Source organism: Salvelinus namaycush, chromosome 8 (genome assembly GCF_016432855.1).
Source record: "Salvelinus namaycush isolate Seneca chromosome 8, SaNama_1.0, whole genome shotgun sequence".
NCBI classification, from domain to species: domain Eukaryota; kingdom Metazoa; phylum Chordata; class Actinopteri; order Salmoniformes; family Salmonidae; genus Salvelinus; species Salvelinus namaycush.
Genome location: NC_052314.1, coordinates 35,215,959 through 35,230,408, shown reverse-complemented (window position 1 = coordinate 35,230,408; position 14,450 = coordinate 35,215,959). Strand labels below are relative to the sequence as shown.

The 14,450-nt window shown below is 41.7% G+C and overlaps 1 protein-coding gene across 5 annotated transcripts in view; it reads right to left on the bottom strand.

Annotated features, from left to right (window-relative positions):
- LOC120052634 (exocyst complex component 2-like) overlaps positions 1-14,450 on the bottom strand; it is an 88,815-nt gene that overhangs the window by 53,643 nt on the left and 20,722 nt on the right. For all 5 annotated transcript variants that reach the window (XM_038999668.1, XM_038999666.1, XM_038999669.1 and 2 more), the window contains exons 2-4: positions 11,905-12,080; positions 5,563-5,739; positions 5,125-5,251 (exon numbers count right to left, since the gene is read on the bottom strand). In XM_038999668.1, the coding sequence (XP_038855596.1) occupies positions 5,125-5,251; positions 5,563-5,739; positions 11,905-12,022 (422 nt within the window). In that variant the 5' untranslated portion in view covers positions 12,023-12,080. The remainder of the gene's footprint in view (positions 1-5,124; positions 5,252-5,562; positions 5,740-11,904; positions 12,081-14,450) is intronic.

Below are 14,450 nucleotides of genomic sequence, written 5' to 3'. Positions count from 1 at the left end.
GTGTCCTCTGGTCTGATGAAACAAAAATAGAACTGTTTGGCCATAATGACCATCGTTATGTTTGGAGGAAAAAGGGTGAGGCTTGCAAGCCGAAGAACACCATCCCAACCGTGAAGCACAGGGGTGGCAGCATCATGTTGTGGTGGTGCTTCGCTGCAGGAGGGACTGGTGCACTTCACAAAATAGATGACATCATGAGGGTGGAAAATTGTGTGGATATATTGAAGCAACATCTCAAGACATCAGTCAGGAAGTTAAAGCTTAGTTGCAAATGGGTCTTCCAAATGGACAATGACCCCAAGCATTCTTCCAAAGTTGTGGCAAAATGGCTTAAGGACAACAAAGTCAAGGTATTGGAGTGGCCATCACAAAGCCCTGACCTCAAGCCTATAGAAAATTTGTGGGCAGAACTGAAAAAGCGTGTGCGAGCAAGGAGGCCTACAAACCTGACTCAGTTACACCAGATCTGGCAGGAGGAATTGGCCAAATTTCACCCAACTTATTGTGGGAAGCTTGTGGAAGGCTACCCAAAACGTTTGACCCAAGTTAAACAATTTAAAGGCAATGCTACCAAATACTAATTCAGTGTATGTAAACTTCTGACCCACTGGGAATGTGATGAAAGAAATAAAAGCAGAAATAAATAATTCTCTACTATTATTCTGACATTTCACATTATTAAAATAAAGTGGTGATCCTAACTGACCTAAGACAGGGAATTTTTACTAGGATTAAATGTCAGGAATTGTGAAGAACTGAGTTTAAATGTATTTGGCTAAGGTGTATGTAAACTTCCGACTTCAACTGTACATATGTATCTCGAAAGAGAGTGAGAGAGAAACAGAGAGAGAGATTGAGAGAGAGTAAAAGAGAACTTTCTCAGTCTCTTCAGTTATTCCCTGACCTCCAAAGCTGGCAAAGTATCAAAGCCTGCTTTAACATGTATCGGCTCTGCTGCTCTGCTCTACACAGACGGACAGGAAGCACATACGTATACGCTGAGAGAAACTCTGCTCAAGTTCAGTAGGCTAACTCAAAATAAGCAGTTACAGTCCTGACTCCGGAAATGATCACTCGAGCATCGCGGCTTGGACGGTGCTAGGACGGCGTTTGTTACTCTGTAGCATGCGGACCAAAATAAAAAGGAACACGTTGATGACATCACCAGGAAGTGTTTCGCAGACCAACAAGAGGACTTCCTTTAAAAAAAAATACTTTTTCAAACAATATAATCATATAGACAAAAGAAAAACAGACAGACCCAAACATCAACGATACCAAAGCTGCCCAAACCCACATGTTCCTACTGCATCTATCTCCAGTGATTGTAAGACTATGCCATATGGCCTCAAATTGAGCTATTCTGCTTTTCCTCTGTCACCCACACCTTTTCAATATTGAAATAATAATGCATTTGATTCTTCCACGTTCTTAACAATGGAGGATAATTTGATTTCCAGTTAAGTAGACATTTTTCAAAATGATTGACAAGAAAAGTATGGTCCAACCCATTTGGTATCTCAACGCACCCTCATATGCCATGTCTTGAAGTATGCAGATAGACAGGCTAAAAGTTCATTTACATTGTAAAACTTCTGACAGCCAACTTTCTAAGTCCACCCATTACTTTTTGAATTTATAGCACTCCCAGAAGGCATGAATTATTGAATCACACTTAATACGACTCCGCAGTTGTACTGTAAAATTTGTGAATTTTGTCTCTTGTATAATAAATATACATTTGTTTATACTGGATTAAACGTACATTTTAGTTAACTGTAATTTCCTTAGTTATGTTCCAGCACACCCTCCATCATGTGCCAATATCAGTTATTTTTAAGTCTTGGTTCCAATAGTTTATATATTTTTTCTAATAGATTGTCAGTTGGATAGGCTCTCTCTGCAAGGTTTTGTATATCTTACTTATCATAGTTATACCCTTTTCTGACTCAAATAGGATTCCCTCAACATTGCTCTGATGTCTTAGACTTAAAATCAACATTTTGTGATATAAAAACTTTTAATTTGCATGTATTTGAAAATGTCTACATTAGTCAGTCCAAAATGGCTTTTTTATTTTGTAATGGAAATAATGGCATTTCCTATTACCAAGCCATTTACAGTTTCTATGCCTTTAGTTTTACATGTGGGCTAATATATCGGTGAATTCTGAAAAGCTTTCCAAGGATTGTTCCATAGGGGAATATAGGGGAATATGGTGAATTATTGGTACTTGTAGAATGCGTTTAATTGTCTTCCATATTGTTATAGTGTTCTTAACTATGAAGTTGTTAATGTTCTTAGCTTAATGCTTTGAAAATAGACACATTAAAAGATTCTGGGGAAGTACATGCGCATCTTCAATATGCACCCATTTTTCCACTTTAGTGCATTAAACAATATTTAAAAAAATTATTTAACCTTTATTTAACTCAGTTAAGAACAAATTCTTATTTACAATGACGGCCTAGGAACAGTGGGTTAACTGCCTTGTTCAGGGGCAGAACGACAGATTTTTACCTTGTCAGCTCGGGGATTCGATCTAGCAACCTTTCGGTTACTGGCCAACACTCTAACCACTAGGCTACCTGCTGTCCCAAATATGTCGCAAGTAAAAGTCTTTGGTGGCGAGTTGATACAATTCCAGGTCTGGAAGTTTTAAACCACCCTCAGACTTAGGGAGATTAACACTTTTATTTGCATATACACCACCGTTCAAAAGTTTGGGGTCACTTAAAAAATGTCCTTGTTTTTTAAAGAAAAGCTATTTTTTTGTCCATTAAAATAACATAAAATTGATCAGAAATAAAGTGTAGACATTGCTAATGTTGTAAATGACTATTGTAGCTGGAAACGGCTGAATCTTTATGGAATATCTACATAGGCGTACAGAGGCTCATTATCAGCAACCATCACTCCTGTGTCCCAATGGCACGTTGTGTTAGCTAATCCAAGTTTATCATTTTAAAAGGCTAATTGATCATTAGAAAACCATTTAGCAAAAACTGTTGTTCTGATTAAAGAAGCAATAAAACTGGTTGAGTATCTGGAGCATCAGCATGTGGGTTCGATCACAGGCTCAAAATGGCCAGAAACAAAGACCTTTCTTCTGAAACTCGTCAGTCTATTCTTGTTCTGAGAAATGAAGGCCATTCCATGCAAGAAATTGTCAAGAAACTGAAGATCTCATACAACGCTGTGTCCTACTCCCTTCACAGAACAGCGCAAACTGGCTCTAACCAGAATAGAAAGAGGAGTGGGAGGCCCTGGTGCACAACTGAGCAAGAGGACAAGTACATTAGAGTGTCTAGTTTGAGAAACAGACATCTCTCACAAGTCCTCAACTGGCAGCTTCATTAAATAGTACCCGCAAAATACCAGTTTCAAAGTCAGCAGTGAAGAGGCGACTCCGGGATGCTGGCCTTCTAGGCAGAGTTCCTCTGTCCAGTATCTGTGTTCTTTTGCCCATCTTAATATTTTATTTTTATTGGCCAGTCTGAGATATGGCTTTTTCTTTGCAACTCTGCATAGAAGGCAAGCATTCCCGGAGTCGCCTCTTCATCAAAAATGTGAGATTTTTGGTTTCAACCGCCGTGTCTTTGTGAGACGCAAAGTAGGTGAACGGATGATCTCCGCATGTGTGGTTCCCACTGTGAAGCATGGAGGTGGTGGTGTGAGGGTGTGGGGGTGCTTCGCTGGGGACACTGTCAGTGATTTATTTAGAATTCAAGGCACTCTTAACCAGCATGGCTACCACAGCATTTTGCAGCGATACGCCATCCCATCTGGTCTGTGCTTAGTGAGACTATCATTTGTTTTTCAAAAGGACAATGACCCAACACACCTCCAGGCTGTGTAAGGGCTATTTGACCAATAAGGAGAGTGATGGAGTGCTGCATCAGATCACCTGGCCTCCACAATCACCCAACCTCAAACCAATTGAGATGGTTTGGGATGAGTTGGACAGCAGATTGAAGGAAAAGCAGCCAACAAGTGCTCAGCATATGTGGGAACTCCTTCAAGACTGTTGAAAAACCATTCCAGGTGAAGCTGGTTGAGAGAATGCCAAGAGTGTGCAAAGCTGTCATCAAGGCAAAGGGTGGCTTCTTTGAAGAATCTCAAATATATGTTGATTTGTTTAACACTTTTTTGGTTACTACATGATTCAATATGTGTTATTTCATAGTTTTGAATGTATTCACTATTATTCTACAATGTAGAAAATAGTAAAAAAAAAATAAAGAAAAACCCTTGAATGAGTAGGTGTGTCCAACATTTTTACTGGTACTGTACCTGACTAAGATTGAAAAGTCAATGCACCCTTGTTAAAAATATTTTCAGAACACTCTAAAATCTCAAGATATAAAAATAAAGTGGAAAAAAACTAAATTGGCTACATTCATTAATGTGATGTGTTTGTGTATTGTGCACTGTGTATGTTTGCGTGTGGCCATTTTCGAGAGTGTTTACTGTACTATGCGGTTATAACATGAAGAGAAGACCGTACGGTTTCTTAGTTAGAGCTAACTGACTGTGATGTAAGGGTTGTAGTAGCCTACCAGCAGGCCCAGGAAAGTGACCCTGGACATGGAGGGTTTGCAGCCCAGTCAGGGGCTCTCCTCCCTGTCCACGAGCGATCACTTGCCACCTGGATCCCCTGGCCCCTCTAAACCAAACAAACATCAGAGGGCCTAGAGCACAGATATACCAGAACTAAACTATACAAACTAAACATTACATTACAGACTGTGCATTCCCTGCCAGTCGCGTGGGAGGCAGAAGCCACACCATACGACCTGCCTGCTATGGCCATGTGTGGTGGCTTGCAATCTTTCTACTCCAATTTTTCCTCTCTTCTTTCTCCTTCCTTTCAGGCCATGTGTAGTGGCTTGCAATCTTTCTTTTCAACTCTTTCGTTTCAACTCATTCCTCTCTTCTTTCTTTCCCTCTCCTTTAAACACAATTATGGTGTTTCCAGTGCCTTTGTGCAGCGGTTAAAGCCAGTTGTAGCCATTGCTGTGTTGGCATAACATTTCAAACATCTCCACATGGGGATTGTTTGTTTGTTAGACTCAATGACTTAAGCATGTGTGTGTATGTATGTATGTGTGTGTGTGTCCCTACTTGTCAAAGTCGATGCCTAGTGGATTGCTGGGTCGTAGGGAGAGGGGGGAGATGCCTTTGTAGCGGTCGGTTCTCATGTCGTAATAGTTCATCTCATCCACCCACACAGCAGACTGGTCCAGGATACCTACAGCACAGACACACAGGAAACACATCATCGCTGAGAGGACAGCCCAGATCACACACACTCAATTATAGTACCTGACAGAGCTACTATACAGTTTGTAAAGCAACACAGGACAATAGAGTATGGGTTTGTGGTGTGTTTCCATACTCTATTTCCTAGAAGCCTGAGCTTGGAAAAACTGAGGCAGATTGTCTGTTCTTGTGCAACGGAGTAGTCGTTCTAGAGTTCCTCTGATGATTGACAAAGAGAGTTGTGTTTGTAGACTTAAATTAGAACCGCCGTGGTCGCCGAGGGCAGAAGGAGTATCTTACCGATCTTCTCAGCCTTGAGCAGTTTGAAGGAGACGGTGGAGGTGCCGTGGCCTCCTGACTTGGTGGTGACGATGATCTCTCCCTTATCGTCTTTGGCTGGGCCCACACGACACACTATCTTACTGGCCGACATCCACTCAGCCGTCAGCAAGCAGTTGTGACCACATATGGACAGACCTGAGAGAGAGAGAGAGAGAGAGAAGCAGAAAGAGAGAGAAGTGAGGCTAATCAAATATATAGGCGAGCTAACAGCAACAGGACAAACAACCAAGTAATAACATAAGAGACACACTGAGAGAAAAGGCATGACACATTGACACAAACAGCAGTTTAATAAACCTGTCATTTGGGGTCAAAGTTCAGGCCAGGTCCAGTCAGTCCTGTGGGTGGCCCTGACATGAGTCTCTCACAGCTTCATCATTCTGTCCACACAGAGTGCTGTCACTTCAATGCTAAGTGGCTCAATAAATATCTATTTACTGTACTTTTACACTCTCTATCTGACCCTTCTCCTTGTCAGTGTGAACACTGGAATAAAGAGAGAGCGAGAGACAGCGAGAAAGAGCAAAACCACTTCCTCTGATTTATCTGACTAGATGGAACTCGACAGTGTCGGACATGTGTAGTCAAACATCATAAAAGCCTGTGAGAGATGATACAAAAATAACCTTTGAAACAAACTGAATAATAATAATAATAATAATAATATGGCCATTAAATTAAAGCACATTTCCTGCCTCTGTACTGTACTGGTCATATGCACAAAACACTTTCTTTTTTTTTGCCATCTAACATATACATTAAAAGGCTAATTCTAGGCTATGGGGACATTAGTGGTCAGAAATAGATCCAAATGATTGGCCAGGACTCCGCCTGCCAAGTCCACAGCAGTATGTGTGAGGCCATGTCTTTCATTTGCGGGCGTCTTGATTTTAATTCTTGAAAATAACACACTGAAATTCTAGGCCTATTCTAATTGGTGACATTTTGACAATATAAAAAAGTTGGACATTTCTATTAAAATACATTATGTCCATAAAATGCAGCAACAAGACATGGGATAGTGGAGTTTATTTTTGTTTCACTAGCGTTACTCTTTTGCAAAGTAAAAATTGTGGCCACAGATGTTTAGTTTTTTAAAAAAGGTGTTGTGTTTTTATTCTACACATTTTACCATAGAGCTGAGACAACATTTTGCTGTTTTAAGGCAAATTTTATGCAATTCTATGCATTTTGCCATGGCTAAATATGTGTTCATACGCACAAACATAACAAAATCAATACTGCTAAATTCATTGCTTTTGGAATTTCCAATACTCCCTAGCTTTCATTTTGGTGATTTTTAGTTCTCAAAGACTATAAAGAAATATATAGGTCTATTATCTTTCATACATAGTTTATATCTGGTTTTAGTTTAAGTTTTTCCATGCCGAAAATGTATTTAAAACAATATTATTCTATTTTTACATGCTTAGGTGGCCTGCCCAAGGATTACAATGGCAGAAAAATCTCTGCCAAAGGCATCCAATTCAATATGATTCAGATATCTAATAATTTGATTTAGCATATAAAATCACATTTTAATGTACACATTTAGTTAAATGATGTTCTAAAATGTTATAGTATTTCATTTTTCACTTAACGAGTTTTAATCAACATTGGTTATCTTGGGTGTTTTAAATTCATTTGGTTAAACGAAACAAAAAGTAATTTCATCTAGATTCATAAAAATGTGTTTTCCACTTCATAAAGTCATGAACACCATTACATTTGATACACATCAACAAACAGTCCGTGTAATGTAAGCAGAGCCTGACCATCGCTGACTGGTCCAGTGAGTTCTGTGGTAGACTGTAGGCTAGTAAGGCTCTAGCCAGGCTCTGGGTAAATGAGTTACTGAGTCCAACCGCGGACAGGTCATAACGTCATGAACTCTACTGCACACAGACTTACTTACACATTCTCTATCATACACTCTGTCTAACACACACACACACACACATATCATCAAATACCAGTGAGAACATTCACATAAACAAACAGAATAATTGTATGCATCAAAAACAACCGCACCAATTAATTCACACACTGGCTAATCTTCGAGGAAGTGATTTGACTGTTGGAAGTCACATCTAAATAACAGTGTTAGTGCTGTGATGGTCATGGAATTTCAGGTGTCTTGGTTGGCGTGTCATATGTGCACAGTTATCAGCACAACATTAGCGGATATGGGCCTAACTGTCTTGCTCTTGAATAATTCATTAATTGTCAGACACACAGACACCCAACCTTCTTTTTTAAGAGACATTTATTTAACATAAATCAATAAAAACCTGCATTGTATTATAGAAAGTCTACACAAACTTTTTTTGTCTACTAAAGTGCCATAGGCTAGCGCTTCTACCATAAATTACCACTAACAGCAGCAACATAAATAGGTAAGAGCAAATATTAACAGTATATCTATAGGGACATAATAAAACAAAAATAAATAAATAAATATAGAATAAAATGTTTTGCTATTTTATAGCAAACGGCGACAGCTTGTAAAATGCAAACTATGCATATTGACTTTGTCCGGCTTGAGGCACAAGCGGACAGGGTTAACAATGTATCCCCACAGTGCTGAATATTCGCTCTGATGCGGTGCTCCTGGCGCAAATACACATGCATCTGCGCGCTAGCTTCGACATCAATGGATAGCGAGTCTGGTTGTCTCACCACCAGGTCAGGGGATTATCTGTTGGGTCACGCTGTTCCTGCAGGTAGTTAGTAGGTTCGGTGTCTGCACGGACTCTGAGGGGTACAGGGGCAGTGTTTTGGACCCTTCGCTTCTGGAGGAGATCCCCTAAATTCCTTTTCTTGGCAGACGGTGGCGCACTCGCACCATCATTCGAGTCATCATCTCCCTCAGTTGCAATAGCAGCAGTAGCACCACCACCCCCGGCTCCGTCGCCCCCTGCTTCCACAATCTCTTTGAAGAGTGCATCTCTCATCTCGTTCAAATCATCCCCTTTGTATCTTGGGTCGAGGAGGGAAGACAAGGATAAAAGCCATTTTATTTCCGGTAGGCGGTATTTGTCCTCGAGAACATCTTCTGGACATCTTCCTTTTGAGGCTTTGTGTTAGGTCGTTGGAGAGGCCGGCATGAGCAGATCTCCCCTCAGTAACTGGAACACAGGCTCCACTGACGAGACGGGACGTAACTCTCAACCGAGAGAACATCAGTGAAGTCAGCCACAGGTTTCAGTGCTGCTTGAACAGATGGCAAGATGTCTTTATCCTGCCTTTTAGGATGAGGTGATTATGTTTACGATGCGAGACCAGGACTCGATCAATGGCTGGTGCTTGCTCCAAAACCCGCTCTACCATTTTTGGTTTGGTTCCCCACCTAGTTAAACAATGCCTTGGAAGAAAACATTTGATTGGAAGAATAAAACAAACAGGCTAATTTTCGTTATTAAAAAACAATGGGCCTACGGTATCATTCAATGTTGCATTACTATAAGCCAATTGTATTTTCACAATGAAAATAGCTTATGTTTGGAGAAAAAATAATTATTCAGTGCATCTGAATAACATAATTCTACGTGAACAATAATTTAACATAGCATAGCTCAGGGATGGGCAACTTTGCTGGGGTGGGGGACACAAAATCTGAACTCATCATGAGGGGCCACAGATGCTCGTGCGTCTGCGTACTCACATGGCAACCCCCCCATCACATTGCGAATAAAACATTTTAGCAGCCCCCTTCTTAACAGCGCAGATTTTTTTTTAAATGTAGCAGTTTTAAAGCAAGTTTGCTGCAATTCTACACGTGGCAGAGAGAAGATTTTGCAATTTTATAACTAATTTCATGCAATTCTACTCATTTTGCCATTGGACGGAGAGGAAAATTTGCTGGTTGCAGATTTTAATATAATATATGAGTGAGACTGACTAAAAATATCAACGGAGGCACCAGGGCAGTAATTCAACCATTATTACTTAAATTAGATAGCTGGCTGCTCGACTAACTTACAAATCCCCCCCAAAAATGCTGACATGGACTAATTGAGTGGCTATAAGTGGCTCCAGAGTGGCGTAGCGGTCTAAGGCACTGCATCTCAGCGCTTGAGGCATCACTAGACACCCTGTTTCGAATCCAGGCTGTATCACAACCGACCGTGATTGGGAGTCCCATAGGGCGGCGCACAATTGGCCCAGGTCGTCCGGGTTTGGCCGGTGTAGGCCGTCATTGTAAATAAAAATGTGTTCTTAACTGACTTGCCTAGTTAAATAAAGGTTAAAATAAATAAAAATAAAAAAATATATATATAGGTCATTTTGCAGGGCTCTGGCAGTGCTCCTCCTTGCACAAAGGCGGAGGTAGCGGTCCTGCTGCTGGGTTGTTGCCCTCCTACGGCCTCCTCCACGTCTCCTGATGTACTGGCCTGTCTCCTGGTAGCACCTCCATGCTCTGGACACTACGCTGACAGACACAGCAAACCTTCTTGCCACAGCTCACATTGATGTGCCATCCTGGATGAGCTGCACTACCTGAGCCACTTGTGTGGGTTGTAGACTCCGTCTCATGCTACCACTAGAGTGAAAGCACCGCCAGCATTCAAAAGTGACCAAAACATCAGCCAGGAAGCATAGGAACTGAGAAGTGGTCTGTGGTCACCACCTGCAGAACCACTCCTTTATTGGGGGTGTCTTGCTAATTGCCTATAATTTCCACCTTTTGTCTATTCCATTTGCACAACAGCATGTGAAATTTATTGTCAATCAGTGTTGCTTCCTAAGTGGACAGTTTGATTTCACAGAAGTGTGATTGACTTGGAGTTACATTGTGTTGTTTAAGTGTTCCCTTTATTTTTTTGAGCAGTGTATATATATATTTTTTGTGTGTTCCTAGGGCCTTCAAAATTGTGACCCGCCAGTTGCCCATCCCTGGCATAGCTTATTCTTTAAACATCGAATAGGCTCATTTCTCACCAGAATGAGGCTGTGATTTGGGAGGTTCAGCTCCATCTCAGCCTTCAGTAGGGCCCTCTTTTTTTCCCAGATCTGCAAAAAGTGCCCACCAGGGTTCTACATAGGCCTAGAGCCCGGCCTGTGCGTGCGCTTTTGCTGTTCACGCCGTTGGTGACGATGAGATGGAGATTGTGGCCAAAGCAATTTAGCCAGGGCCAGTTTAGTTGCCTCACTGCAGCCACAATGTTGTCCCCGTTGTCTGTGGTGATACAAGACAGTTTATTTTCATCAAGGGCCCAGTCTAGCCATCCCGATCGCAGGCTTTCGCCAGGTTGTCGGCTGTGTGGGATTCCGGCATGTAGGTTGTTACTTATCAGCGGGATTTCAGTGTCCAGTTTCACTGTCAGGCACATGTAAAGACTCATATTTAAATTTGACCAATGTTCCCTCTAAGCTGCGCGCAGTAGCTCGAGCGTACCTGTTAGTTAACACTATCAATGTTACCCTTTACTGTGGCAATTGTGATTGAATCAACACAATATTAGCCACTTTCAATGCAACATACAGAAACAAAACAAACTATGCAAGAGATTTTGTTGTAGGCAGAACGCATCGGAGTAGGATTCTATTGCACAAGACTCAACACAGACCGGTGTGGCATAACCAATCAGAGCTGCAGTAGGCTTATATTCAAATAGATCATTGCCATATATGGATCTGTGCCATTTACTTTGAACTGGACTGTGTTTACAGCTGCGGTCGTGAGTAGATGAGCTTGTTTTGAGATCAAAGCAAGAGCTGCATGTAGCCACGTGTGCACATTTTGTTCATGTTCTTTGCTATTTAATGAGTTATTAGCCCAGTTATAGATCATTTGTAGTCAGCAATAGGGGACTGATTGCTTCCTACAAGAGCACAAAACATGTACATTTCCTTGAAATTGCTTTGAAAAGCGAGTCAGGTAAAGAGCTTTTTTTTTGTCTTAAAGGGGCAGTGTTGTATTTTGAGACATTTATTGGTGTCTGCAAACAGGTTAGTCCAAGTCATCTGGTTCTCCATGGTCGTTAAGTTTGAAACCAAAATGTACCCAAATATGGGATGTTACTTTTTGTTTTTGCTACGAGAGCCAAAACATTTTCACCTCACTCCTCCGATCTACTATAGCAATATTAAGGCCAGAGGTGAAGTGCAGTGGACACACCCACCCTATAGACCTTCAAAGATTTTCTCCTATCCGCACCCAGCCCCTGCGCATATAGCGGATTTGCTGATTGTGGCGCATCAAAAGATAGTTAGAAAGAGGAGGAAACATATACAGCTTGATAGACACACTAAGTGTCTGTGCAAGTTTGTGCTTTCATGTATACGTGTGTGTCGTACCAACGAGGTCAGCGGGACCCGTGCCCAGGTTCTCTCCTCGGATGGTGACCTTGGTCCATGAGGTGCCCTCATTGGGCGAGATGCCCGTGACCAGGGGGGGCTGGCGAACACGAGACATGGTAGGTCACGCTGATCGTCACACGTGTGGAGGAACACAGGAAGAATCAGTCAGCAACCTGTGAACATGCCAAGGGGCAGCGGAAGGAGAGGACACACAATAATGGTTATTAACACGGAGACGAGGAGAGAGAGACAGTTGTAATGTACAGTTACAATGCATTATTACTTTTTATAAACATACATGTCTTTATAAATGTATTATTACAAGACATTTAATACATCTAAAAAAGGTTTCTAAGAGTTTAAGTAGGAAGGCTACAACTTCTACACACACAGGAGGACATGAAGGTGCAGGTAGGAGCTCCGAGTCTGAGACCAGACAAGAGAGAGAAAAGGGGGGAGGGTAGGAGCTCCGAGTCCGAGACCAGACAGAGAGAGAAAAAGGGGGAGGAAAGGAAGAATGTAAACCTCGGAGAGAAGGATAAATAAACGTGCGCTCTCTCATCGATTCCACATAACCTACTCAATGTGTGTATGAGACTGTATAGCTAGGCCTAGCCTAACACCTAGAGGAGGTACGTGTAATGTGTATGTAATGAGGGAGAACATAGACAGTAAAACGCCAATCACCTGTGTAGATGATATGCCAATGTGGAAGAGAAATTACACAGGCCAGATACAATTCTGAAAGAAATGTGCAACTATTAGCCTAAGCCTATCAAAAGGAGGAAAGCGGGAGGGAGGAAGGATAGAGGAAAACGGGATAGAAAACGGGATAGATGTGTTATGAATGGATGTGAGAATATCTAAAAAGCCAGTATGAGGGTGTTTTACATTTTTCGCTAACACATGTGGCAATAAATTGCTGCCAGGTCCGGTTGAAAAACCTAACTGCTTTGCAAACACTATATCCAAAACACGTTCCCCACAAACAAGGCAGGAATTCACATGGAACAGAGCAGACAAGCAACCAGGGAACCATGGGTGACGCAGCACCATGGGTGACGCAGCAGATTTGTGGCAACATCATCTCAGAGCATACGTGTAGGCTTGTTGAACAAATCTTTCTATACACTTTATACAAGTTTAGTGAAGAGCTTGTTGCGTAAAGAGATGGGGGTCTGTAAACTCAAATAAAGAATAGGAATATTTGTCACATGCTTCGTAAAAAACAGGTGTAGACAAATATTGAAATGCTTACGTGTCCTTTTCCAACAATGCAGAGTTGAAGATGAAAAGAAAAAGACGGATTTTTTTATAGTGACACAAGGAATAAATACACAGTGAATACGAATAACAATAATGAGCAAGAATAACATGGCTGTATACAGGAAGTACCAGTACCAAGTCGATGTGCAGGGGTACGAGGTAATTGAAGTGCCTTCAGAAAGTTAAAGTAGTGGATCACACATCTGTGTCCCCATGTTAAAGCTTTTTGGGTACAAAAACAATAGCATAAATCTAAGTAGCCAATCCTTCTGAGCATTTAATTGATTATTGACCAACGAGGTTGAGGTTAGGGAGTGAACTAAGACAGAGCAATACTCTGAAAAGCAGTGTCCTTCCGAGATGGACTTATACAGTGCCTTCAGAAAGTACTCATACCCCTTGACTTATTCCACATGTTGCTGTTTTAAAGCCCGATTTTTTTTTCTCACCCTTCTACACACGTTACCCCATAATGCATTGTTTCCCAAACTCGGTCCTCGGGGCCCCAAGGGGTGCACATTTAAGTTTTTGCCCTAACACTACACAGCTGATTCAAATGATCAAACCCGGATGATTAGTTGATTAGTTGAATCATCTGTGTAGTGATAGGGCAAAACAAAAAAACGTGCACCCCATGTGGTCCAGAGGACCGAGTTTGGGAAACCCTGCCATAACGACTAAGTGAAAACACGTTTTTAGAAATTGTAGCAAATTTATTGAAAATTAAATACAGAAATATCTCATTTATTGTACAGTACATAAGTACTCACACCCCTGAGTCAATACACGATAGAATCACCTTTGGCAGCTGCGAGTCTTTCTGGTTAAGTCTCGAAGAGCTTTGCACACCTGGATTGTAAAAAATTCTTCAAACTTCAAAATTCTGTCAACCCACTCAACTACGGCCCCCGTCGATGTAGTCCACAATCATCTCCTTGGTCTTGCTGACATTGAAGGAGATGCTGTTGCCCTGGTCCACACTGCCAGGTCTCTGACCTTGCTTTAGGCTGCCTCATCGTAGTCCGTGATCAGTCCTACCACTGTCATGTCGTCAGCAAACTTGATGATGGTGTTGGAGTCATGCGCGGCCACACAGTCATGGGTGAACACGGAGTCCAGGAGGGGACTAAGCACACACCCTTGACTCAAAGGGGATGTAACTCATGTAGCATAACCCCCGCTGTCTTGTGCTTGTCAGAGGAAATCTAGGGGCAGGGGCATCTGACATGGAGAAAATAAGAGGTTAACAGGCCTTAAACAAGCCCCTCATCTGTCAT